Source organism: Heteronotia binoei, chromosome 20 (assembly GCF_032191835.1).
Source record: "Heteronotia binoei isolate CCM8104 ecotype False Entrance Well chromosome 20, APGP_CSIRO_Hbin_v1, whole genome shotgun sequence".
Taxonomy (NCBI): Eukaryota; Metazoa; Chordata; class Lepidosauria; order Squamata; family Gekkonidae; genus Heteronotia; species Heteronotia binoei.
The window spans coordinates 8,537,377-8,564,351 of NC_083242.1; the positions used below are offsets into that span (position 1 = coordinate 8,537,377).

Below are 26,975 nucleotides of genomic sequence, written 5' to 3' on the forward strand. Positions count from 1 at the left end.
CGGGCTGGCTTATTTCTTTCTCTTTGGTGGCGGTGGTTCCACCCCTTTCACAAAATATAAATGGCCAACTCCTTCATTCCCCAAGTTATCTGAGGCAAAGCTGGTCACAGAAGCAACAAGCCTTCTCGACCTCACCTCCCCAGAGCGCTAGCCTTTTCAAAGCTTATAGGTAAAGACAGAGAGGGAGGGAAGCCTGAGACACAGCGACGATGTGGCTCCTTTCAGATATCTCCGTCGAGACCTGGGTGTTTCTAGCTGCATTCACCTGCCTACTGATGCTGTAAGTAAAGTCTCCCTGACATATTGTTCATGCTCTTTTGCATTCTTCCCCAAGAGAGTTCAGTGTCTGTCTCTTATTTGTTATCTTTGGGGGGGGGGGAGCGGAACAAGGGGAACAGGGAGAAAACCTGTTATACTGGATCAGATTGACGATTCGTCTGTCCGTGCTGCCCGGAAGTGGCTCTCCGGAGTCCCACACAAGGGCCCAATTTAAGCATGCCGTTAAAGCAGTTCTCAGACTTCTTAAAGTCGGGAGCCACCTCTAAACTTAGAGCGTTTTCGCACTTACCTTAAGCCGGAGCGACGTCCCTCTTCACCGCGCAGCGTCTGCACGGTTTTCGCACTAATTGCTCCGCAGCACCTGGAAGAGCCGCAAAGTCCCGCGGCTTTTGCGTCGCAAATGTAAACCGCCAAAAACCAGTTTACATTTGCGACGCAAAAGCCGCGGGACTTTGCGGCTCTTCCAGGTGCCGCGTTGCAATTAGTGCAAAAGCCGTGCAGACGCTGCGCGGTGAAGAGGGACGTCGCTCTGGCTTAAGGTAAGTGCGAAAGCGCTCATAGTCTGCTTTTCAGGATCCACTTGCAAAGTACCCCCATGCTATTTTCTCCCTCCCCAGCTCAAAACACAAAAATTTGGCATCAGCCGAAGCAGGACAAGTTGACTAGTTTTCACGTAAGCGTTATTGGACAGCATGCTCTATTTTGCGAAGGTGCCAAAGGCCGGTTAAATTTGCCACTGAGCCTCCTCTCCCAGTTCACCCTGTTCTTCCTCTTGCCTCCTGGGCCTCACAACTCCCCACTTTTCTGTTGTGCTCTGTACTGAAAGGTGGTACTCCAACACCACCACCCTGGAAAATTTCCTTCAACTTTACCTAGTAAAGATGGTTACTTTCAACGGGAGATGCCGGTGATTTAACCCGGCATATGAAACGGTCACATACGGAGTCAGGCCACTGGACTGTGTAGGTCAGAATTGTCTACTCTGGCTGGAAGCGGCTCTCCAGAGTCCCAGGCTGAGATCTTTCACATTGCCGATGGCCTCTGGTGGTGTTGGAAAGTGCAATCAAGTCCCAGCTGACTTATGGAGGGTTTTCAAGGCGAGAGACTGACAGAAGTGGCTTGCCATTGCCTGACTCTGTGTCACGCCCCTGGACTGTGTTTACCTGTTGTCATTTTGTTGAAGCTGGAGATGGCCAGGGATGGAAATGGGCACCTTATGCATCCAAAACAGGTGTCCTAACCCTCCGCCTTACAGCAAAGATAGCAATTCCTTCAGGTAACCTTGCAACAAAAATGACAGGGATTTTTGCAGCCGGCCTCATCCTGTAACCAGGAGTGATTCTCTCCAACTCCAGAGCTCTCTTGGTGCACCCTCAAGTTGAGAGAAAAGAGGGGTTGTGTGCGGGAAAGAGCCTTTGAACCCAAAACGAAGAGCTTCCTTAATGAAAACACCGTTTGGAGCATAACTTCCAGTTCTGCTTTGATTTCTCAGCAATAAACACCTGGAAGAAGCATTTTTATTTCTCTCCGTTCCCTCCTCCCCAGCCTGTCTCTTTCTTCTTGCCTGGAGCTGGGAATGAACCTAGAGAGACATTTCTATTCCCCACCCACCCCGTTTTAAAAAATGTTTCTCCTGAAGCCTTTAAAGCACCGTTTCTACAGGAGCACCTATTCCTTTATGAAAAGATTGCTTTTACCTTGGGGTTATCTCTCTCTCTCTCTGAAGATTTCTGCCGAAGCAGCAGGCGTCCGGGTTTTATCAACTTCGACTCATATTAAACACTCTTACAAAGCAGCTTTTTGGGTGGGCAGAGGTGTGTGTGTGGGGGGTATTGAACATTCCCCCCCTCCCTGAGTAAATGCTTAATTCCCAAGTTAGCATTAACGACTCAGAGCCTCCGGGGGAAAGTTTTGAAAGATCTTTCATCCTTGCACTGTGTTCTATTTATTAAGGGGTAGAGTGTCAGCGTTTTGAACAGCTAAGCTAATTTCGTTTTAAATGGAACACGGCTTTTTTTAAAAAAAATTATCAGCTGCAACCAGAAGTCTGGTTTTGCCTTCCACTGCAGCAATACAACGGCCCACATGCAAATGGGTGATGCTCTCAGAACTGGCATCTCCGTTTCTACCTTGTCCACCCCCCCCCCCCCACAGCCTAGATCACAGCTGCAAACCACAGAGGAAGGTTAAAGAGTCAAGAATCCCTCCACTGCTGAAGAAGAATGTCAACTCCCCTGCAATAGTCCTCAAGACAGAGTTCTTTCCCCCAGAACGGATTGCAGCTTCACCTCATAGGATGGGCTGGGAATGGAACTGCCCTTAGGTGAAGTCATAGCACTCCTAAAGACTAACCTCTTTCTCTCCTCCTCCAGTCACTTGGGATGTACTTCCTTTCTCCCCAAGTAAATAAACATATGAAGCAGAGGTCCATCAGTGGCTATTAGCCACAATGTATCTGGGGCAATGATGCTCTGTATTCTTGGTGCTTCGGGGGTGGGGGGGTACAGTGGGAGGGCTTCTAGTCCCACTGATGGACCTGCTGAGGGCGCCTGGTTTTTTTTGGCCACAGTATGACACAGAGGCCGTTTTCCCACAGAGCTTACCGCGGAGCGACGTCCCTCTTCACTGCGCAGCGTTTGCGTGGATTTCCCACCAACTGCTCCGCGGAACCAGGAAGTGCCGGACCTTTTGTGTCGCAGATGTAAACCGCTAAAAACCAGTTTACGTTAGCGACGCAAAAGCCGCAGCTCTTCCTGGTTATGCGGAGCAGTTGGTGGGAAATCCGCGCAGACGCTGCGCGGTGAAGAGGGACGTCACTCCGCGGTAAGCTCTGTGGGAAAATGGCCAGAGTGTTGGACTGGAGGGGCCATTGGCCTGACCCAACAGGGCTTCTCTTATGTTCTTATGTGACTCAGAGTGTTGGACTGGAGGGGCCATTGGCCTGACCCAACAGGGCTTCTCTTATGTTCTTATGTGACACAGAGTGTTCGACTGGATGGGCCATTGGGTTGATCCAACAGGGCTTCTCTTATGTTCTTATGTGACACAGAGTGTTGGACTGGATGGGCCATTGGGTTGATCCAACAGGGCTTCTCTTATGTTCTTATGTGACACAGAGTGTTGGACTGGATGGGCCATTGGGTTGATCCAACAGGGCTTCTCTTATGTTCTTATGTGACACAGAGTATTGGACTGGATGGGCCATTGGCCTGATCCAACATGGCTTCTCTTATGTTCTCTTATGTTCTTGGGTGTTATTTTCCTCTCGTCATCATTCAGCACCATGTCCAAGTTGGAACTCTGACCCTGTCTCTGAGATGTCTCTCAGAGGCTGATTCACACATGCAGACACACCGCTTGGCTACTGGCGATGACTGAATGTACAAATCAGGTTCAGGTGGGCAGCCGTGTTGGTCTGAAGCAACAGAACAAAGTCTGAGTCCGGCGGCACCTTTAAGACCAACAGAGTTTTATTCTGGGTATCAGCTCTCATCTGAAAAAGTGCATGCACACAAAAGCTCATACTCAGCTTTAAACCTTGTTGATTTTAAAGGTACCTCCAGGGCTCAGATTTTGTTGTCTGAATCAGGGATCTTCAAACTTGCACTCATTCAGCTGCCTTATCCTGAATCCAACCAATGGGTCATAAAGGTCAGTATTGTCCACTCCGACTCACAGCAGATCGTCAGAGCTTCCCATTTGTTTTACAGGTACGGCATCTGGCCTTACGGAGTCTTCAAGAAGCTCGGCATCCCTGGGCCGAGACCTCTCCCTTTCTTTGGCACAGCACTGCACTATCGCCATGTAAGCGCAGACCTTGACGGAAGGCCTTAGAACAAGGGGGTGGGGCCTGGAAGTGTAGGGGTGGAGCCTAGCAACGCTCAATAGGGGATGCCACCTGCTGGGTCAGCAGAGGGAGGGCAGAGCTGGGTGGTGACAGGCAGCTCAGAGGCGGAGCCTCGTGAGATAGGGGTGCAGGGGACAGCAAAAGATCTCAAAGCTGCACATACATCTCCCTCGTTGGTTGTGTTCTGGATATTACCCCTTTCCTTGGAGACCCTGAAAAGGAAGTTAAAACCCCTGAAATGTTGGAGATGAATCCTGTTTGCGTCTATTTAAAACAGCACGCTGCATTTTCAACTGAACAGTAAAATGTCCTTTGCAGGGTCTAATGAAGTTTGATCAAGCTTGTTATGAGAAATATGGAAAAATCTGGGGGTGAGTATGCAATTCCCCACCCCCCCAAAATGTTGTAAGTTGCAATGGGTTGGTTGGTCCATTGATTGGCTAGAACTCTAGGCTGTTAATCGGCAGGGGCAAATTTTTATTTATTTATTTACTACTTTAGTTTATTTATTATTTATTATATTTAGGTATCATATATTTATTATTTATTGCTTTGGTTTTTTATCCCGCCCTCTCCGCAAGTGGACTCAGGGCGGCTAACAGTCAATTTAAAAACAAGTTAAGGTTACAATTTAAAACAATGACATAACAATTAAGATACGTTTCATGGCGCTACTCAAAGTTTCAGTATAGGCGGGATCATAACTTTCTTTCTTCTGGCAGTGATCCTATGGTGATCGTAATTCCTCATGAGTGATGTCGCTCGGTGGCAATTTTAATTAGGAGAGCTGTAGCTTTATCCTTCAAGGGTATTTTGGCTGTAAGGAACTCCTCTATTTTTTTTTTAAAGTATCTTAATTCATTTACAGCTCCCCTCTCCCATCACCCTACCGTATCCATTGTAGAGTTAGCTAGGGGTGAATTCCCTCACCCAGGACTTCTTAAACAAGGAGTCACCAGATTTGCCTTGAATGACGGCTACTTTGGAGTAATGACAACTTATTCCAAGCTCCAACACCCCCCACAGCCAGCACATTCCATAAACAGAACATGAATCAGGAAGCGCACGTCATAATGAAGCATACCAGAAATGAAGCTATCAGCTAAACAGCGCAGGACAATTTCCTATGAAAGAGAATTTTTGTGGTTTCTTTTAAAAAGCCCAGAGCAGATTTTTGCACGTTCTTTTCCTGGGTCACCTCAGGGAGCCCCAGTTGTAACACCTGCAATGCCAATCACAACAACCAGGGAAGAAGAAGATGATATTGGATTTATATCCCGCCCTCCATTCTGAAAAGTCTCAGAGCGGCTCACAATCTCCTTTACCTTCCTCCCCCCCACAACAGACACCCTGTGAGGTAGATGAGGATATTGGATTTATATCCCGCCCTCCACTCTGAAGAGTCTCAGAGCGGCTCACAATCTCCTTTACCTTCCTCCCCCACAACAGACACCCTGTGAGGTGGGTGGGGCTGGAGAGGGCTCTCACAGCAGCTGCCCTTTTAAGGACAACCTCTGCCAGAGCTATGGCTGACCCAAGGCCATGCTAGCAGGCGCAAGTGGAGGAGTGAGGAATCAAACCCGGTTCTTCCAGATAAGAGTCCACATACTTAACCTCTACACCAAACTGGCTCTCCAACGGGAAGACGGTGCCCATGTGAGAGTCATCACACATCTTAGGGTAAAACCAGCCAGCCGATCCAATTAAACCCATCCCATGCTTTTCCAAGAGAGACAAGCTTTCTACCAAAGCACAATAAAGACAAGAGCCTAAAACCACCAGAGAAAACTTCAGGCAGGAATTTCCACAGAGCCCATGATTTTCCACTTGGCAGCCATTGCTGGATGGCCCAATTTTATCATTGGAATGTTTTGCCCTAGGTTTTATGACGGTCGAAAGCCTGTGTTGGGTGTAGTGGATCCGGCCATCATTAAAGCAGTATTGGTGAAAGAGTGCTATTCCACCTTCACAAACCGCCGGGTAAGTTCTTCAAAGGGTATAAAATCATTAGGTGTTTGCTTAGAGCCTTTTTCTTTCACCCTTTGTCTGAGGAGCTCAGGGTATCGCTTCCTCCCTCCTCCACTGGTCCCTCACAATCACCCTGGGAGGTAGGACAGATTGAAAGAGACTGGCCCAAACACACCTATGTCAGCTTCATGGCCACGGGGGTTTGAACTCAGTTCTCTTCAAGCTAGACTTATACCAGGGGTGGCCAAACATGCTTAATGTAAGAGCCACATAGACTAAATGTCAGATGTTTGAGAGCAGCAAGAACGAACACCAGATTTTTGAGAGCCGCGAGACATGAACTTCAAAGGTAGGTAGGTAGGTAGGTAGGTAGGTAGGAAAGAAGGAAGGAAGGAAGGAAGGAAGGAAGGAAGGAAGGAAGGAAGGAAGGAAGGAAGGAAGGAAGGAAGGAAGGAAGGAAGGAAGGAAGGAAAATAGATGGAGGGGAGGGAGGGATTGGTGGAAAGAAAGTAACTTTAACTTTAAATGCATTTAAAGAGAGAAATGCCTTCTCCAAGCTGGCTGATGGGGTGGGGGCTTCAGAAGCCACACAATATGTATGAAAGAGCCACATGTGGTTCCCAAGCCACAGTTTGGCCACCCCTGACCTATACTGTAAGTACTACACCACACTGGCAACTCTTCCCCCCCCCCCCCCAGAAAACAGAGTCCTTGGGTGATGATAAATAGACATATGATAGATTAGATAGATAGATAGATAGACAGACAGACAGACAGACAGACAGACAGACAGACAGACAGACAGACAGACAGACAGACAGACAGACAGACAGACAGACAGACAGACAGACAGACAGATAGATAGATAGATAGATAGATAGATAGATAGATAGATAGATAGATAGATAGATAGATAGATAGATAGATAGATAGACAGACATTAAAAGAGAGAGCTTTTCAAACCATGTTCCAAGGAATTCTGGGGTTTCTTCACAGCCTAGCAAGGGTGTCTCAATATAACGATCAATCCAGGGAGAAAATCTCAGCAACCACGCCCAGCCTTCTCTGCCATGGAGCCACAAAGAGAAGTTGAGCTTCACGTTTCCCACTGGACCACCAGGTCTGCTCCACCCAGGCCAAGAGCAAACCTGAGATAAACCTCAGCATATTCTGCAAATGCCTAAAACAATTAAACTTCAGGATGATGATGAAGAAAAGATTGGATTTATACTGCACCCTTCACTTAGAGTCTCAGGGTGACATAACAATCTCCTTTCCCTTCCTCTCCCTGCAACAGACATCCTGTGAGGTGGGTGGGCCTGAGAGAGCTCTCAGAGAACTGCTCTTGAGAGGAACAGCTCTGAGGGAACTGTACTGACCCAAGGTCACACCAGCAGCTGCGTGTGGCAGAGCGGGGAATCAAACGTCCAAATATTCTGCTGCATGGTACTGAGTTGGGCCAATGGTCCCATCCAGCCTGGTATTGTCTACTCTGACTGGCAGCAGCTCTCCAGAGATTTAGGCAGAGTTCATAACCTGCTCCTGCAGATTGAGCCTGGGGCTTTCCATATGCAAACCATGTGCTCTGCTGCTGAGTTGTGCTCTTTTCCCTGCAATGCAGGTTGGGGAGATCTGTGGCAGTCACAGAGCTGCTTTCTAAGACCATTCGCTTTTCCAAGTCAGACGTGTCTCCTCTGATTAGCAGAAGCTCTCCAGGGTCTTAGGTGGTGGTACAGGGCTGGATTAACAATTAGCTCAAGTAGGCACTAGCCTATGGGCCCCCATGCCTTTAGGGGCCCCGAGCTGGCTTTCCCCCCTGGTATTCCCCCTGCTTGCAGCCCTCCCAGCCTGCACACGCAGCCAGCAACTAAGCTGCTCTTTGCCCAACTTGCCTCGTACGGCTGCCACTGGCATCATCGCCAAGTTTGCCTCTCTCTGCCTCTCCCCTGCAGCTTTGTCAAAGGGGCTTTTGAGAAGGTGCCTGCAGTCCGCAGGGCGGGCGCTCCAACTCTGAGATAATTTGCAAGGGGCCCCCTGAGATTTGGACTGCCTAGGCGTCTCCACAGGGTTTAATCCAGCACTCTTCCACAAGCTACTGCCCCAACCCTCTTATCTGGAGACGCTGGGGATTGAACTTGGGACCTTCCGCATGTGAAGCGGATACTCCATCCCTGAGTAGTGTCCCCTCCCCGAATACGCTCTTAACCGCAGAGTCAGGGTGGGTGCAGTTATTCTATGACAATAGAATGTTTGAAAAACATGACACTTGGGAAAACAGGGACAATCCACCCTGAGAAAAGACAGGAAGATGCCACAGCACTGATTCAAGGAAAAGTAATCCCTGGGGACTACTCTTTGCTCTGGAATCCTTGCCGTATTCTCACCGACTCTAGGGAGAAATCTTTGCCTATGCAATAATAGAAATGGTCTCTCTCTTTGGTCTCCCAATCAGGAATTTGGTCCAACAGCTGAACTGGAAACTGCTGTTTCAGTAGCAAAAGATGAGCAATGGAAGAGGATTCGAACCGTGCTCTCGCCGACCTTCACCAGCGGGAAGCTAAAAGAGGTAAGAACTGAATGACATCTTGCGATAAAACTCACTGTGCCAGTCTGACACACGAAAACTCGTTTCCCAAGGAGTAGCTTATGTATTGAGCATATTAAGGAGTAGTATTTCATGAAGACATGCAGAAAGCACTGGCGGTGGTGGGATTCTAGCAGAAGCTCCTTTGAATATTAGGCCACGCCACCTGATGTAGCCAATCCTCCAAGAGCTTACAAAAAAAGGCTTTGTAAGCTATTGGAGGATTGGCTACATCATGGGTGTGTGGCCTAATATACAAAGGAGCTCCTGCTAGAATTCCACCCCTGGAAAGTGGAATCTCTGCCATTCAGCTGTTTGTCTGTTTGCTTTGTTTCCATCTTTTTTTTGAAGCAAACTATCTTTTCAAGGGACAGAGTTTTTGGGGTAGCTTTTTGCTTGATCTTTGAGTGTTCCATATTTCCCCACATCTGCAGCACTTTGTGCATTTGACAGAGAGTGAGCTCCGGCTCTTGAAGGTTTATGCCACAATAAATCTGCTAGTCTTTAAAATGCCAAAAAAAACCCTTCTCTTTGTTATTTTGGCTGATGTAGTTTTCTAAGGTTACCTCACTAGAATAGCCACCTCCAGCCCCCTGACTGCCCATGTCTCAGCACCGATGCAGGGTCTTTTCTGGATGGCCCCCTCGGATCTAGAAGGAGCAGCACAAGGAAACACCAGTACTGTTCTTTAATCCCTAGAGGGATCAAAACACGCAACTCTTTAAAACAGAGTTCAAACTCTGCTGCTATTTTTACTCTGCGCAACGTAACTTAATGAAGTCTCTTTCTATTGCACTATGTCAAATCCTGTATTCCACATATAGTCACATTTATATCCTTTTGTCCTAGTAAATATACAGCAAATACACATTTGAACAAAAGCCCCAAGGGGGTTCTGAAAGCACAAAAACATCTACGAGAGTCCCGTGCACAATGTAACAAGTCACTTGACTAGAGTTCCAAGCTTGTTGGTTCACTGTGGTCCCTCTGGATTTTTTCCCCATTATTTTTATTCTGCAAGCTGGTTTTGCCATCCCACCCCCGTACTTTGAAGTTCTCATCTTCAAAATGTAATCGATACAGATCGCTGTGCCTTAGCACGCTTACGAGAAACATAAATTGGAATAAATTAAAAAGCTATTTAACATCAGTTGGTGGCTTCTGCTTTGTTGCACCGGAGCTCGATAAACAAATGCCAGTTTTCATTAGCATTACAATTTTTTCTGCCTTCTATTACCCTGGCAAAATGTGTTGTTTCTGCCATAATCACAGTTTATATCTTTAAAAAATAGTTTTAAATGAGTTTGTTTTGTCACACCGTTGTGTCTTTTCCTGTATTTTTACACTGCGTCACAGCTTCACGAGACACTGGGAGTTCAGAAGCATACAAATGAATATATTTGCTTTCTTTCTTTTGCGATTTCTCTTTCTTTCCCCAACCCAAACTCAGATGTTTCCCATCATTGTGCACCATGTAAAAAGCCTCATGAAGAATATTCAAGCCAAAGTGGAGAGGGAAGAACCGCTGGACATTAAAGAGTGAGTAACAGCCTGGTACCGCAAGTCAAGTGTCTCATTCATCATCGGAGGGAGCTGGAGGATGCCTTGGGCAGGTGTAGCCCTCCAGGTGGTGGATGGCTCCACCTGGAGAACTGGGCAGGAAAAGCAAAATTTAGGAGGACTGTGAGTGAAGCTGGTGGGAAACATCAGGGCCCTGCGGGACTTGCCACAATTCCGCAGGGCCTGTAAAACAGAACTGTTCAAAGTGGCCTTTAATATCCAAGCCGTCCCAGTATAAATACAGAGCGCCAAACAGTATTTAACACTAATGTATATAGCGTTAAATATGAACCAATAATACTGACACCATTAGGGTTGCCAATCCCCAGGTGGGGGCAGGGGATCCCCCGGTTTGGAGACCCTCCCCCCACTTCAGGGTCATCAGAAAGCGGGGGGAGGGGAGGGAAATGTCTGCTGGGAACTCTATTATTCCCTATGGAGATTTATTCCCATAGAAAATCATGGAGAATTGATCTGCGAGTATCTGGGGCTCTGGGGGGGGGGCTGTTTTTTGGATAGAGGCACCAGATTTTCAGTATAGCATCTAGTGGCTCTCCCCAAAATACCCGCCAAGTTTCAAAAAGATTGGACCGGGGGGTCCAATTCTATGAGCCCCAAAAGAAGGTGCCCCTATCCTTCGTTATTTCCTATGGAAAGAAGGAATTGAAAAGGTGTGCCGTCCCTTTAAATGTGATGGCCAGAACTCCCTTTGGAGTTCAATTATGCTTGTCACAGCCCTGATCTTGGCTCCACCCCTAATGTCTCCTGGCTCCACCCCCAAAGTCTCCTGGCTCCACCCCCAAAGTCCCCAGATATTTCTTGAATTGGACTTGGCAACCCTAGACACCATCTTGGATTTTAGGATTGTAACTGTGTCATTGTACGTGTGTGAATGGAATTTTAATGATTTCTTTGTATCCTATTTTAACATTATATATTTTAACTGTTGTTAGTTGCCCTGAGCCTTATAGGAGAGGGCAGGCTATAAATATAACAAACAAGCAAATAGCCTCCCGAAATAAAATGATGACTGAGTCACTGAGGCCTCTGTCTGACTGCAGCAGACACGACTGGAAGAAAACCCTGCAGATTAAAAGAAACTTTCCCCCCTTTTCTTCTTAATGGGAAATGGCTTTTCTGTCCTACTGAGGTCAGGCTGAGCCTTCGGGGCAATCAGCACCAGAACTGGCTAGTATATATAATTCTTTCAGCAACACTGGCAAACGAGAGCCCTTAAACCTGGGGCTGCCTCAGCAGTAGGCTTCCCAGGTCCGATTTAGGACATATCTAGGGTCTTTGGGAGGAGGGGTGCAGCTAGGAGACTTTGGGGGAGGAGCCAGGTGCATAGCTGTGACAAGCACAGTTGAACTCCAAAGGGAGTTCTGGCCATCACATTGATCGGGACTGCTCACCTTTTAAATGCCTTCCTTCCACTGGAAATAATGGAGGATGGGGACACCTTCTTTTGGGGCTCATAGACTTGGATTCCCTGGTCCAATATTTTTGAAACTTTGGGGGTTTTTGAGAAGAGGAACCACATGCCATGCTGAAAATGTGGTGCCTCTACCTCAAAAAACAAACAAAAAAACCCAGCCTACACCATCTGCCTCAGCTTGAGGGCCAGAGTTTGAAGAGCCCGCTAGCTCCACAAGATGGGGCTTGCCTAAAAAAGGCAGCTTCCTTAGAATAAGCCACCATTGATGGGGAAAAAAAACCCAAATTGACCTGTTCTGGAATCTTCTCTCCTCCTCTCCTGTTCCCCACCTCCGTTCAGCCACTTTGGAGCATACGGCATGGACGTTATCACCAGCACCTCCTTTGGCGTGACCACCGACTCCATGAACAACCCCGACGACCCCTTTGTCAAGGAGGCGCAGAAACTGGTGAAGTTTGATTTCGCTTCCCCGCTCTTCATTTTGTTGTGTAAGTTGCCTTGGCGACCCCTGAAATCTGTATTTGTGATCTATAGTGACTGAGCTTTCCTTACTGACAGGATTTTTTGAATCCTTTGCTGGGAAAAAAAAAATCTGACAACCAGTATACTTACCCAGTCTGAAGAAGAAGAAGAAGATATTGGATTTATATCCCACCCTCCACTCCGAAGAGTCTCAGAGCGGCTCACAATCTCCTTTACCTTCCTCCCCCACAACAGACACCCTGTGAGGTAGATGAAGACATTGGATTTATATCCTGCCCTCCACTCCAAAGAGTCTCAGAGCGGCTCACAATCTCCTTGACCTTCCTCCCCCACAACAGACACCCTGTGAGGTAGATGAAGATATTGGATTTATATCCCGCCCTCCACTCTGAAGAGTCTCAGAGCGGCTCACAATCTCCTTGACCTTCCTCCCCCACAACAGACACCCTGTGAGGTGGATGAAGATATTGGATTTATATCCCGCCCTCCACTCTGAAGAGTCTCAGAGCGGCTCACAATCTCCTTAACCTTCCTCCCCCACAACAGACACCCTGTGAGGTGGGTGGGGCTGGAGAGGGCTCTCACAGCAGCTGCTCTTTCAAGGACCACCTCTGCCAGAGCTATGGCTGACCCAAGGCCATTGCAGCAGGTGCAAGTGGAGGAGTGGGGAATCAAACCCGGTTCTCCCAGATAAGAGTCCGCACACTTCACCACTACACCAAACTGGAATCTGCCATGTAACAGGAACTTCAGGAAAGCTAAATGATATGCTGTTTCCTATTCTCTATTTAAAGCCCTGGTCCGGCTAGCCCGATCCCACCAGACCTCAACAGCAGCGCAGAGCGGGCCCTGATTAGTACTTGGATGGGAGACCACCCAGGGAGTCCAGAGTTGGTCTGCAGAGGCAGGCAATGGCAAATCGCCTCTATTCGTCATTTTTAGCAACCGAGCAGAGGCAAGGGAAATTGGAGGGAGCCGTGGGTCAAAATCCAGCCATGCAGCAACTGCTGGGGAATCGATTGACGAAAGCAGAAGCCCGGGGCGGGGGGGGGGGGGGTGGAGTAACAGTGACTGAGGAATCAGTCTCAGTCTCATACTTAGAAGATATTGGATTTATATCCCGCCCTCCACTCCGAAGAGTCTCAGAGCGGCTCACAATCTCCTTTACCTTCCTCCCCCACAACAGACACCCTGTGTGGTGGGTGGGGCTGAGAGGACTCTCACAGCAGCTGCCCTTTCAAGGACAACTTCTGCCAGAGCTATGGCTGACCCAAGGCCATTCCAGCAGCTGCAAGTGGAGGAGTGGGGAATCAAACCCGGTTCTCCCAGATAAGAGTCCACACACTTAACCACTACACCAAACTGGCTCTTATTATTTTAACCCCTTATTATTTTAACCCCTTCATTCCCTTCCACAATTGCTGTCCTGGTTTGGGTTCCCAATCCCCAGGTGGCCCTCCCCCCGCTTCAGGGTCATCAGAAAGCGGGGGGGGGGGAGATGTTTAAATATTTGCTGGGCTCTCCACTATATCCTGAGGAGACTGGTCCCCAAAGGGTATAATGGAGAATCAATCTGTGGGTCTCTGGGGCTCTGGAGGGACTGTTTTATGAGGCAGAGGCACCAGATTTTCAGCCCAATGTCTGGTGCTTCTCTTCAAAGCACCCTCTAAGTCTCAAGAAGATTGGGTCAGGGAGTTCAGTTCTATGAGCCCCCAAAGTAGGTGCCCTCGTCCTCCATTATTTCCAATAGAAGGAAGGTGCTGAAAAGGAGCGCGGTCCCTTTAAATGTGATCACCAGAACTCCCTTTGGAGTCCAATCATGCTTGTCCCAACCTTCCGAGATCTGATGCAATCAGGCTTGCCTGGGCTATCCAGGACAGGGCAGGTTTCAGGGATTTTAGGCTGCAAATTCGGAAAATTCTTTTCCCCCGGTGTTTTTCTCATCAAAGACTGGACACCAGTGTTCCCTCTAAGCTGCAGAGTCTTGTGAGCAAAAATTCTACTTTGTGAGCTGCTGGCATTACTGTCGTGAGCTCCTGCATAAATTATTGTGCTCTGGGGTCATCCTTCCTGAGCTAAGGCAAAAATCTGTGAGCTGGAGGGTAAAAATCTGTGAGCTAGCTCGCGCCAACTCAGTTTAAAGAGAACACTGCTGGGCACAGAGATTTGGGGAGCAAGAGGTACATAGATTCAGAAAGGAAGGTATGAAAACCATGCTTAGTGAAACCACCTTTCTGTGAAGCACTGTCCAGATCTCCCAAGGGCGTCTAAGAGCAAACAAACCTTGGACAGGATTCTAGCATATCTATAGATAAATACATTTCACAATTCACCTTTGCCCTTACGCTACCAAGGGCGTATCTATATGAGTCTATAAACCTGCTTGGATCTAGTTTACCAGCCCTTCCTTATGCCCAGCAAAACATAGCTCTGTGAGGAGAGTTAATGAGAACCTAACAGAGAAATCTTAACACCTTCGTCACATGACAATTTCCCTTGAGGCGAAACAGTGCAGTTACACCCACAAACAGCCGCTTTTGCATTGCATTGATCTGCCCTGAAGCAGGTACTGTTGGATACCCATTTTACGCATGGAAAACAGAAGCCAAGAGATATCGGCGATGCAGCCACATTTATAAATGGCTGGGGGCTCGGTGGCGGAAGGAGGAATCTTGTAGCTGAAGGCTAGAACATCTGGGGGACCCCAGATTGTCTGGGCCTGGTCCCTAGTATGCCAGTCCACAGCTCTGACATTCAGAGAGTTGACACTTGAGCCAAAGACTGCAACCTATGCAATCTGAATCCAGTCCCAGTAGAATGAGAGGCCTCAGTTGCGCCTATTTAATGTTCTTTTGATCTGTTTTCCTTCCCACTTTTTGCTAACAGGGTGCAAACACAGCTATGGTGGATACCGTGCCCTTCTTACAATGTTGCTTTCCCCCCCTCTCCCCTAGATGTATTCCCGTTCTTAACTCCTCTGTTGAAGAAGATGGGCATGAGCATTTTCCCCCGGGATGCCACAAAGTTCTTTGCAAAATCGGTTGCCAAAATCCGGGAGAATCGGGAGAAAGGGAGTGAAAAGGTACGCGCAAGAAAGCACAGTCTCTTCCTCCCCACTTCCACTGCCTTCTCTTGAGATAACTCCACTATTGAGTCCAACTGTTCGAATGGAGAACTAAGCACAGTACTGACAGTGCGAAGTGACACAAACTTGGCTAAATCTCAAGGGCTGCTAACAGACTGGCACTTTGGGCTGGCTCAGAGACGCCTCAGAAATCGACTAGAAAAATCCTTCCGAACACAAACACCTGCTGCCCGCCCTCATCCTGTATTCACCTCGTCTTCTGGCGTCCTGAAAGCGGCTCAGAAAGCTACCACTTTTGAAGTGGTAGCAAATTTTTGAGCCCCGCGCCAGTCACCTCCTCAACATCTGGAAGCAGAAGGGAACAACAAGGCGCGTTGGCAGTGTGAAACTGCCAATCTGCCCCAGTCTGCCCCAATCTGCATCTGGATTTTTTTTTTTTTACAAAAAAACGTTCAGAGCACATGTGCACATACATTAGCGCATGTGCGCATGCATGCGCATGGCCACTAAAACGTATGGGGGAAAACCCCAAACCGAGTGATGGGAATGGTGCATGACAGCCATCCGATCCAGCCAGTGTCGCCCCGTGGTCGGCATGGGGACAGCTTGCGGGGGAGCATGCGGAGACTTCGGGACGGCGGTTTTTAAGCCGGCCCGATTTGGAACACCTCCAATCCGCCCTACAATGTTATCAGCCAAGGGTTTTGCTCTGCATCCACCATATTTCTCAGGGCTGGAGATTCTGCAAGTTGAAAAGGGACTGGCAGGACGAAAGAGGAGGCTGGCAGGAACTCAAACCCTAAAGCTGGGAATCTGTTAATAGTTACATTTAACAGCCAGGCATTGCAACGCAGTGTAGTGGTTAGAGTCAGACAAGGATCTGAGAGACTCTAGCTCAGATCTCCACTCTGCTAAGGAGGCTTGCTGGGTGACCTTGGGCCAGCCACGCACACTCAGCCTAACCTACCTCACAGGGTTGGTGTGAAGAGAAAGAGGAGAACGACGCAAGCCACTTTGGCTCCCACCGCATGAGGGAATCAGAGGACAAATGAAGTATGTAAGAAACAGCTGGCCCCTGAACAGATAGAAAATCTGGACAAGAGGGCCAGTCCATAGCTAGAATTTTTAGGGGAATTCTAGGTTTGCAGGAAAACATGACTTAAAAACAACAACAGAGGTGTAACAGCCCCCTTCCCCAAACAGTAAGAGCATAGACAGAATGGCAAAAATGGATCTGCTTGCATGGGACATCTCCACAGAACTGTGTGCATTTCACATAAAGGCAGACTGTCAATCATTAGCCACTCTGCACATGCACAGGGGCCTCCTGGGATCGTGTAGTGCCACCTCATCGTCATGCTATATCAACCTGTACCCACGAGACTGGAGCTTCCTAGATCATGGTTGATGCGTCCCCCTCCCCACACCTCTTACCGCTTGACACCGTTCTCCCAGGTTTAGAGCTGCACATTTGTAGCCAGACATAAAGATGAAATTTGGTGGTCTCTTTAGCTATGCGCCTTTCCCAGAAGTAGATTTCGCAGCAATTAACAGGAAGTACTGAGCAAGTATTCTTTGGGGTCCTCCCTATCTCTTCTTTGTGTGGCAGGACATCCTAAACTCATTGCTGATTTCATTGCTATTTCTATTCCCAGACCAGAGTGGATTTCTTACAACTGATGATAGACTCCCAAAAAACAAGCAATGCAAATGGGAGCAATGGGGTAGCTGCCTCCAATAAAGGTAATACTTATTTGTTTATTTTCAGATTTATAATACTTGCAAATATTCCAATGAATGGGAATGAGTGAGGTCTGAAATCCTCTAATCTACTTTTGTTGCCAGAGTATATCTAGCTAGGAATCCACCTGTGTCCACATGGAGAGTTTATTCCAGTTTTGTGTCCAAACTGGAGTGGTTTGGGTTTTTTTTGATGAAAACATCCATATGTTGTCCCATAATTTCTGGCGCTCCCCTTTCTCGGTTGCAGTCTCTTCCAAAGCTAGGCTGATTCCACACTAACCTTGCTCCACGCCAGGCTTCCACTTCTCTTTGGAGCAAGCTAGCGATTTTGCACCAGTTGCTCTGCGCCGCCATTTGCCGTGCCGCAGTGTAAACCCGATAAAACAGGTTTACACTGTGGCGCGGGAAATCGCAGGTTTTCCCTACACAAATCGCAGGTTTTCCCTACACAATCGCAGGTTTTCCCTACACAATCGCAGGTTTTCCCTACACAAATCGCAGGTTTTCCCTACACAAATCGCAGGTTTTCCCTACACAAATCGCAGGTTTTCCCTATACAATCGCAGGTTTTCCCTACACAAATCGCAGGTTTTCCCTACACAAATCGCAGGTTTTCCCTACACAATCGCAGGTTTTCCCTACACAAATCGCAGGTTTTCCCTACACAATCGCAGGTTTTCCCTACACAAATCGCAGGTTTTCCCTACACAATCGCAGGTTTTCCCTACACAATCGCAGGTTTTCCCTACACACGGAGCAGCTAGTGTGAAATCGCTAGCTTGCTCTGGTGAGAAACCGGAAGCCTGGTGCAGAGCAAGGTTAGTGTGGAATCAGTCCTAGTTTGGTATGATCTTTTTGGAAAGGTCATAGTGCATGCCATCTGGATGGGAAGGTGAACATTTGTATAGGTCCCATCCACATTGGTACTGTTTTGCTTGCCTCAGCACCCCCCCCCCCCAGAAGCCATTTTCTACCTGCCATAAAAGGGATTTTTTAAAAGCCCAGCAACTGACTATATATACATACATACATACATATATATATATTTAAAAGCCAGATAAAAGCTTTGCACGCAGAAAGCCACATGTTCAGTCTTCAGTTCAAGGGTCTCACTTAGCAGCTCTTGGCAAAGAACGCTCTCTGTCTGAGACCTTGGAGAGCTGCAAGCAGGGCTTTTCTTATAGAAAAAGCCCAGCAGGAACTCATTTGTGTATTAGGCCACACCCCCTGACATCACCATTGTTTCACACAGGGCTTTTTTGTTGGAGAAGCCCAGCAGGAACTCATTTGCATATTAGACCACACACCCCTGATGTCAAGCTAGCCGGAACTGTGTTCCTGTTCGTTCCTGCTCAAACCCCCCCCCCCTGACTGCTGCCCATCAGAGCGGACAAATCCAAACTATGCATACAAAAAACCCCACATCCTGAGTTATTCCATGGGAACAACTCCACAGGTATCCCAAGCTGGGTTTGTGAGTACAATAAGGAAAACAAGATAACTAGGGCTTTTTTTTGTAGCAGGAACTCCTTTGCATATTAGGCCACACACCCCTGATGTAGCCAATCCTCCAAGGGCTTACCAGGCTCTTAGTACAGGGCCTACTGTGAGGATTGGCTACATCAGGGGTGTGTGGCCTAATATGAAAAGGAGTTCCTGCTACAAAAAAAGCCCTGGGGATAACAAACTGGTCAGCAAACATAGCAACCTTGGAGGACTCCTTTGATGGCATTCTGAGACTATTAACAAATGATCCCAGGAACGGGAGTCCAGTTCTACCCTCTTGCCTTGCCCTGTCACACGAAAGGAGGTAAAGCCCATCTTTGGATCCACAACGGTAATGCACTCTGCTTGCTTTCAGTTCTGGCCTTCACCTTCCTCTACCTTTCCTCCGACAGCTTTGACAGACCCTGAGATTCTGGCACAAGCTATTATCTTTATATTTGCGGGATACGAGGCTACCAGCAACATCCTTGGTTTCCTGGCTTACGAATTAGCCATCCACCCTGACGTCCAGCAGAAGCTGCAGGAAGAGATCGACTCGGCTCTGCCCAATAAGGTACCTTCGGGCTGGATACGAGGATCGGTGGATCTCTTTTGACCACACCACTGGAGTGTCAGGGTCAAAAAGAAAACAGATGTGAAGTGGCACTGTGTAATAAAGGAACTTCTGTGCATGCACAGAGTGCGTTTCCTTCTCCAAAGAGCAACTGCAGAGTCTCTCTCTGCTCACCATGCTTGTAGACCCAGTTTAAATTGATCCTGGTTGAGACAAAAGAATTCACCCGTACGACTTTGCAGATTTTTGTTTGAACTGGGTCGTCTTCTTGTACAGAGCAGCTGTACACTTCTTGTACAGAGCAGCTGATGTTGCTCTTCAAAGGACACAGGGATATCCACAATCTCTGTCTTGTCTAATTTGACCCTGAGAAGCCAGTTGTGTTTTAGAACCAGATGTGTTCCCACTCCCTCACCTCCAATTCCGCACCTTTACTGCATCTTATTTCCACTGATTTGGCAACTGCAATGAGTGATGGCGCTGCTGTGCAGCACAAAATAGGCCATCTGGCCCAATGGCACAGAAAGAAAAACACCTCAGCCCTTCTGCTGGAGTCCCTGGTTGGGGATCCCGGATGTGTCACAGGAAGAGATACCTTCACCTACTTTCCTTCTTCATATTTAGTGGCAAACTTTTTCATAACGTTCTTTCCCAAAGGCTCCTCTTACCTATGACGCCATCCTGCAAATGGAATACCTCGACATGGCAATGAGCGAAATCCTCCGGTTGTATGCGCTCGGCGGGCGGATCGAAAGGGAGTGCAAGAAAGACGTGGAGATAAACGGCGTCACCATTCCAAAGGGGACCGTGGTGATGATTCCGCCATATGTCTTGCATCTTAATCCAGAACATTGGCCCGAACCCAAAGAATTTAGACCTGAAAGGTAAATAATGGGGTTAATAGCGTTCTATTTATTTCTACAGCCCACTGCTGGATGTCTAATAGGCCATGTTCTGTACCAGTCCATGTACCTGGTGCGTGAGCATATGGGGGTTTTGGACTGTGGTTTTAGACTCTGCGCCATGGGGCTGCTTTTCTTTTTGTGCAGAGTAATATTTTCGTATTCAGAGGCCGCACCGATTCAAAGGCCCTATACGGTAGCTTATTTAGTTTGCATATAAATCAATCTCTGCGAAAATTAAGCCATGTAATGATGGGATTGAACAGGGTGTGTATCTATAAACATCTCATTGCAATTTCAGTCTCCCAAAGTGAATGTTTTGCAAGGGATGGGAGGGGGTCACCTCAGATTTGGCTTTTCATTTTGTGTTGGCAGAAGAGTTGGATTTACATACGCAAACGAAAGTTTTATTAACACGATAAAGCAAAATCCTTTCCACCCCTAAAAGAAGGCATGTAGAGACCGTACAAAGATAAGGTAGACAAACCAGAGGATGCTATCTTTATCTCCCTAATTAAAAAAAGAAATTGCACGGCGTAGGTCTTCAGAAGCACCTCTTTCTCCATGCAGGAACGTTCAGAACTAGGGCTTTTTTTGTAGCAGGAACTCCTTTGCATATTAGGCCACACACCCCTGATGTCGCCAATCCTCCTGGAGCTTACTAAGAACCCTGTAAGCTCAGAAATGTCTGCTGGGCACTCTATTATTCCCCATGGAGACTGATTCCCATAAAGTATAATGGGGAATTGATCTGTGAGTATCTGGGGCTTTGGGGGGGGGGCTGTTTTTTTAGGGAGAGGCACCAAATTTTCAGCATAGCAGCGGGTACCTCTCTTCAAAACATCTACCAATGATTGGACCAGGGGGTCCAATTCTATGAGCTCCCAAAGAAGGTGCCCCTATCCTTGATTATTTCCAACAGAATGAAGGTATTTAAAAGGTGTGCAGTCCCTTTAAATGTGATGGCCAGGGAACCCTTTGGAGTTCAATTGTTCTTGTCATGACTTTGCTCCTGGCTCCACCCGCAAAGTGTCCTGGATCCACCCCCTAAGTCCCCAGATATTTCTTGAATTAGACTTGGCAACCCTAACTTTGGGGGATGCCACCTTTAGCATCACTTTGGGGGACACCACCTTCATTCCCATCAATAAAATGAGCCAGGAGGAGCAACCGCAGAGTATCTGCCTGGTTTTTGCCCTGCTTCCCCCCCACAAAGGGTGCTCAGAGACACCCGGCGCTCTTCTGTTCTTCGTTGTGCCATCACAACAATCCTATGAAGTAGGGAAGACCCGAGAATCAAAGAAGACTGGTTCATTTTCAAAGCATCCCACATTTCAAAACCAGTTCTCAGGCATCTGGGCTCTCGCTTTGAATTGTGACCATGCTGTGCCTGCAGTTGGGGATTATGCCCTCCCCTTTTATGGTTTTTCTAGCCTGATGTTACCTCAGTGAGCTGATATTCTGCCATCTTGTATGTCAACCCACTGCATGTGTACATATCCCAACCTGTGATAGACCTGGCTCAAAGACTGGCTCAAAATTTCATTCATTCATTCATTCATTCATTCATTCATTCATACTTCATTTGACTTATATCCCACCCTCCCTGCCGAAGCAGGCTTAGGGTGGATCACATTGAAAGGTCATAAAAACCAGTATTGATTTTTAAAAAGGTAAAGGTGCAAACACCAGTCATTTCCCACTCTGGGGTGACGGTGCTTTCACAATGTTTTCACGGCAGACTTTTTTACGGGGTGGTTTGCCCTTGCCTTCCCCAGTCATCTACACTTCCCCCCCAGCAAGCTGGGGAGTCATTTTACCGACCTCGAAAGGATGGAAGGCTGAGTTGACCTGGAGCCAGCTACCTGAACCCAGCTTCTGCCAGGATCAAACTCAGGTCGTGAGCAGAGCTTAGGAGTGCAGTACGGCAGCTTCACCACTCTGTGCCACGGAGCTCCTATAATTATGAATAAGTATCAATAAACCATAACATAAAAATATAAAGGACGTCATAAATAAAAGCATATCAAACAATATCATAAAACTAAGTCAGGTGCTGTTATGATCTAACAGTAGAATATATGGATGTATTCGTAATGGCGGGGAGCTACCAATTCAGTCAATGTTAAGACTGCTAGATGTCCTATTCCGAGAAAGGTCCCAGGCCATGGTAGAGTGTTCAAGATGGGCCAAACAGTGTCCGTTTCTTATTGGGCCGAGTGGTTTAAAATCTGTTTTTTCTGCTGTTGTAGATTTTAATTCAAAAACGCCTGGCAGAAGAGCACCATTTTGCAGGCCCTGCGGAACTATGAAAGCTCTTGCAGGGCCCTAAAATGCCGGTCATTTTTTCTTTGACTGGCTGTTCTGGTAAAACGGGGCATAGAGAACTCACGCCTGATATACAGATCTGTGGGATTTGATAGTGAATTTGTACCTTCTATTATTATCAGGCCAACCAGCCATTTCACATAACAAAACCTTCTCCTCCTGCTCCTTTGTCCGGAAACAGGTTCAGCAAGGAGGTGAAAGACCAAATAGACCCCTACGTGTACTTGCCTTTTGGAGCCGGTCCCAGAAATTGCATCGGAATGAGGTTTGCTCTCCTTGTAATGAAGACGGTTATCGTCGGTCTCCTGCAGCATGTCACCCTCAAGCCCTGCAAGGAAACACAGGTGAGGGACCTGGATCAATTTGTGCTTATCTACACACAGGACAGCCCGTCGGAATTAAGTCACGCTTTTCTGCTGCGGCAGAGACGTGGCGGGCAATGAACGTCTCCTGCTGAAGATAGTGTGTGGCGAATTTAACCCCTACAGCAGGGGTTAAATGCAATCAGGCCCCCAGAGGGCTCCTATCAGTCCCCTGAGCAACTGGCTGTCGTCTGCTTCCTTCTCCCTCTCTCTTACTTCCTTCTGCATCACAGCGTGCTTTGCAAGGCTTGCTCAATCACACAGGAGCTACAGAGCAGAGTCTCTATTTTCTCCACTGGCTGAGGCTCCTCACTTGAGGAGGAAGAGGGGGGAGGAATAGTTTCCTTTGCCAGGCTCTCTCAGTTGCACAGCAGAGCTACTGAACCAAGCCTCTCTTCCTTCTATTGGCTGAGGCTCCCCCCCAGTCCACTGGGGAAGGGAGAGAAAGAGCCAGAACTTCCTTTGCCTAGCTCCCTGGATCTCAAGGGAGAGATACAAAGAAAGCATCTTTAAGACCAGTGAGTGCTAATGTTTTAAGCATGTTTTTAAGTTTTTAAAAATATATATCTGTGTTCTTTATAAAATGTATATCTCTGCTACCTAATCTTAAATAGGTACATACATGACCCGGCCCGACATGGCTCGGCCCAAGCCGACATGGTCCAGCCCAACAAGGTCTAATTTATGTCAGATTCGGCCTTCATAACAAATTAGTTTTGACACCCCTGCACTAGAGAGGATGCCACATTATATGAACATGCGTGACGCTGAGTATCCTGAAAAATACAACCAGCGGGCCCAGTGTTCAAACATCACCCTCCGCCTGAGACAAACTGTTGCAATCACACGCTAGTCCTTCTTGATTCCTTCTGATGGGGGATGGCTACATACAGAATAGGGTTGCCAATCCCCAGGTGGGGGCAGGGGATCCCCCGGTTTGGAGGCCCTCCCCCCGCTTCAGGGTCGTCAGAAAGCGGGGGGAGGGGAGGGAAATGTCTGCTGGGAACTCTGTTATTCCCTAGGGAGATTTATTCCCATAGAAAATAATGGAGAATTGATCCGCGGGTATCTGAGGCTCTGGGGGGGGGCTGTTTTTTGAGGTAGAGGCACCAAATTTTCAGTACAGCATCTAGTGCCTCTCCCCAAAATACCCCCCAAGTTTCAAAAAGATTGGACCAGGGGGTACAATTCTGTGAGCCCCAAAAGAAGGTGCTCTTATCCTTCATTATTTCCTATGGAAGGAAGGCATTGAAAAGGTGTGCCGTCCTTTTAAATGTGATGGCCAGAACTCCCTTTGGAGTTCAATTATGCTTGTCACAGCCTTGATCTTGGCTCCACCCCTAATGTCTCCTGGCTCCACCCCCAAAGTCTCCTGGCTCCACCCCCAAAGTCCCCAGATATTTCTTAAATTGGACTTGGCAACCCTAATACAGAATGAGCCTTACATGCTTACCCCCAAGCAGAAAAACTCATTTGTTATGAGGGCCAGATCTGACATCAATGCGACCTTGTCGGGCTGGGCCATGTTTGTATCTATTTAAGATTAGGTAGCAAAGATATAAACTTTATAAAGGGCACAGACAAACACAATTAAAGATTTTTTTTTTATAAAAACCACTTAAAATAAAACATGCTTAAAACATTAGCATTCGTTGGTCTTAAAGGTGCTTTCTTTGCATTTCTCCCATGGGATCCTGGGAACTAAGCAAAGGAAGCTCTGACTCTTTTCTTCCTTCCCAGGGGACCAGGAGGGGGAGGAGCCTCAGCCAGTAGAAGGGAGGCTTGGCTCAGTAACTTGGCTTGTGCGGTTGAGAGACCCTGGCAAAGCAAGCTCTCCCTCCCCACATTCCTCCCCAAGGAAGGAGCCTCAGTCAGTAGAGAAAATAGTGATTTTGCTCTGTGGTTCCTATGCGATTGATCAAGCCTTGCAAAGCAAGCTGTGATGCAGAAGGAAGCAAGCGAGAGGGAGAATGAAGCAGAAGACAGCCAGTTGCTGGGGGGCCTGTGATAAGAGCCCTCTGGGGGCCTGATTCAGCCCTCGGGTCGCATGTTTGACACCCCTGTTCTAAGGTGTTGCTCAATTTGGGTTCGATGAACCAGTTACATGCACCTTATGATGAATACCGGGACAGACATCTGCCTTGGGAGGGGAGTCGTTATGCAGACTTAATTGCCTGAGACCACTGCTTTGGTCCCCCCACCTTAACCTGATTGTGTTAGGAAAGGGGGACAAGCCATAACACCTCAGCCAAAAAGTTACTTCTATCCAAGGCTTTTTTTGAGCAGGAACACAGCTCCGGCTGGTTTGGCATCAGAGGGTGTGGCTTAATATGCAAATGTATCCATACTGGGCCTTTTCTACAAAAAAGCCCTATGTGAACTGATAGTGATGGCGGGGGTGTGGCCTAATATGCAAATGAGTCCCTGCTGGGCTTTTTCCTACCAAAAAAGCCCTGCTTCTATCCTGTTATGTCTTCTCTTGGGGTTTTGCTCCATCTCTGGTGAGGGAGAACCACCAAGCTTCTTCTGCATTATCCCTCCTTTGCTTGTCAGAGGAGTAGGTCTTTTACTCTCCAGGAGGGCTTTACTCATGAGTTAGATCTCGATCACGAGGAGGGCCCATTTCTTCTAGCCACAGACCTTAAATAAAGATAGGGGACTGGAAGTCTATAATGAGTCTTTCCCCCTCTTCCCTTCTATCCTCTTGCTTCTGTATCCAGCAACTATCCTGAATGAACAGAGGTTGCAGGCTCCTCAGATAAGGGAAAGTGCATAACCCAGCGGCAGAACACCTGCTTTTTGTGCAGAAGATGCCAGGTTTAACCCCCAGTATCTCCAGTTAGAAGGATTAGACAGTACACATGATGTTTCCTTACACTGAATCAGACCCTTGGTCCACCCAAGTCAGTATTGTCTTCTCAGACCGGCAGCAGCTCTCCAGGGTCTCAGACAGAGGATCTTTCGCATCATCTCCTGCCTGGAAATGCCAGGGATTGAACCTGGGACCTTCTGCACGCAAAGCAGCAGATGACGTAAAAGACCCCAGAACTAGGGTTGCCAATCCCCAGGTGGGGGCAGGGGATTCCCCGGTTTGGAGGCCCTCCCCCCGCTTCAGGGTCGTCAGAAAGCGGGGGGAGGGGAAGGAAATGTCTACTGGGAACTCTGTTATTCCCTAGGGAGATTTATTCCCATAGAAAATCATGGAGAATTGATCTGCGGGTATCTGGGGCTCTGGAGGGCTGTTTTTGGGGGTAGAGACACCAAATTTTCAGTATAGCATCTAGTGCCTCTCCCCAAAATACCGCCCAAATTTCAAAAAGATTGGACCAGGGGATCCAATTCTATGAGCCCCAAAAGAAGGTGCCCCTATCCTTCATTATTTCCTATGGAAGGAAGGCATTGAAAAGGTGTGCCGTCCCTTTAAATGTGATGGCCAGAACTCCCTTTGGAGTTCAATTATGCTTGTCACAGCCTTGATCTTGGCTCAACCCCTAATGTCTCCTGGCTCCACCCCCAAAGTCTCCTGGCTCCACCCCCAAAGTCCCCAAATATTTCTTGAATTGGACTTGGCAACCCTACCCAGAACACGGATTGTCTGGCTTCTCAGTATGATCCTTTTTTTTCTGTTTGATGTCCTAGATCCCTTTGGAGCTGAGTACGCAAGGATTCGCAAGACCCACCAAACCGATCATCCTGAAATTTGTTCCCAGGGCCAGCTCCACATGCTAGTGGAGTTTCTATCTACCAACTCTTTAAGGAACGCAATGATACCATTTAGTAATTTTAGGCTCTGGGCTTGAGAGTCCCGTTGTATGCCTCAGATGCAAAGCGTCAGGCCATTTGGGAGGCTCTTGAGCTCAATCCAGGCAGAGGGGCCCTAGACTTCCACTCCAACATCTGGCCTGTACAGTACCATGGAGGGAATATTATCTCAGCCACTGCACCACCTGATCTGCTGCTTGCACATCGCTTCCTGTTTGTACTTCTGGCATGACCATTTTATGGGGATAATTTGCAGGGAAATTGCCATGGAATTATATGAACATCTCAGTTTTCTTTTTCAAACCATGTTGTCGGTGTGTGTGCATGTGATATTATGTACATTCTTTTTTTTACTCTGTATGAATGTTAGCATGCCAGGTTTGGGGGAGAATTGGGAGAGATTGATTTTGCTCATTCCGTTCCAAGGAAGACAATGCATGTGCAGCACTTATTACATAGGGCTGAGTTGAAATGGGGGGTGGGGAGGGTTCTTTTACGAACACTTTCGTCAACCTTAAAGGGTCAGGAGAAAGATGTACGTCTGTAAATATTTTAAATAAATGCACCAATAAATAAAA

General features: G+C 47.6%; 1 protein-coding gene across 1 annotated transcript; it reads left to right on the forward strand.

The window, feature by feature from the left end:
- The first annotated feature begins 1 nt into the window (after position 1).
- Positions 2 to 26,975, forward strand: LOC132588161 (cytochrome P450 3A21-like). The gene is made up of 13 exons (XM_060260502.1): positions 2 to 280; positions 3,990 to 4,083; positions 4,445 to 4,497; positions 6,007 to 6,106; positions 8,547 to 8,660; positions 10,129 to 10,217; positions 12,013 to 12,161; positions 15,111 to 15,238; positions 16,897 to 16,984; positions 18,883 to 19,043; positions 19,701 to 19,927; positions 22,455 to 22,617; positions 26,275 to 26,975. Exons 1-13 carry the CDS (start codon positions 210 to 212, stop codon positions 26,362 to 26,364), a joined length of 1,527 nt encoding a protein of 508 aa, XP_060116485.1. The 5' UTR covers positions 2 to 209; the 3' UTR covers positions 26,365 to 26,975.

What these genes read in the sequence shown, in the direction of transcription:
- LOC132588161 (XM_060260502.1), top strand. Translation starts at nt 210, where the DNA reads ATGTGGCTCCTTTCAGATATCTCCGTCGAGACCTGGGTGTTTCTAGCT. An exon ending in CAGCACTGCACTATCGCCAT is followed by an intron (nt 4,084 to 4,444) that starts GTAAGCGCAGAC and finishes TGTCCTTTGCAG; the next exon opens with GGTCTAATGAAGTTTGATCA. An exon ending in CCCGCTCTTCATTTTGTTGT is followed by an intron (nt 12,162 to 15,110) that starts GTAAGTTGCCTT and finishes CCTCTCCCCTAG; the next exon opens with ATGTATTCCCGTTCTTAACT.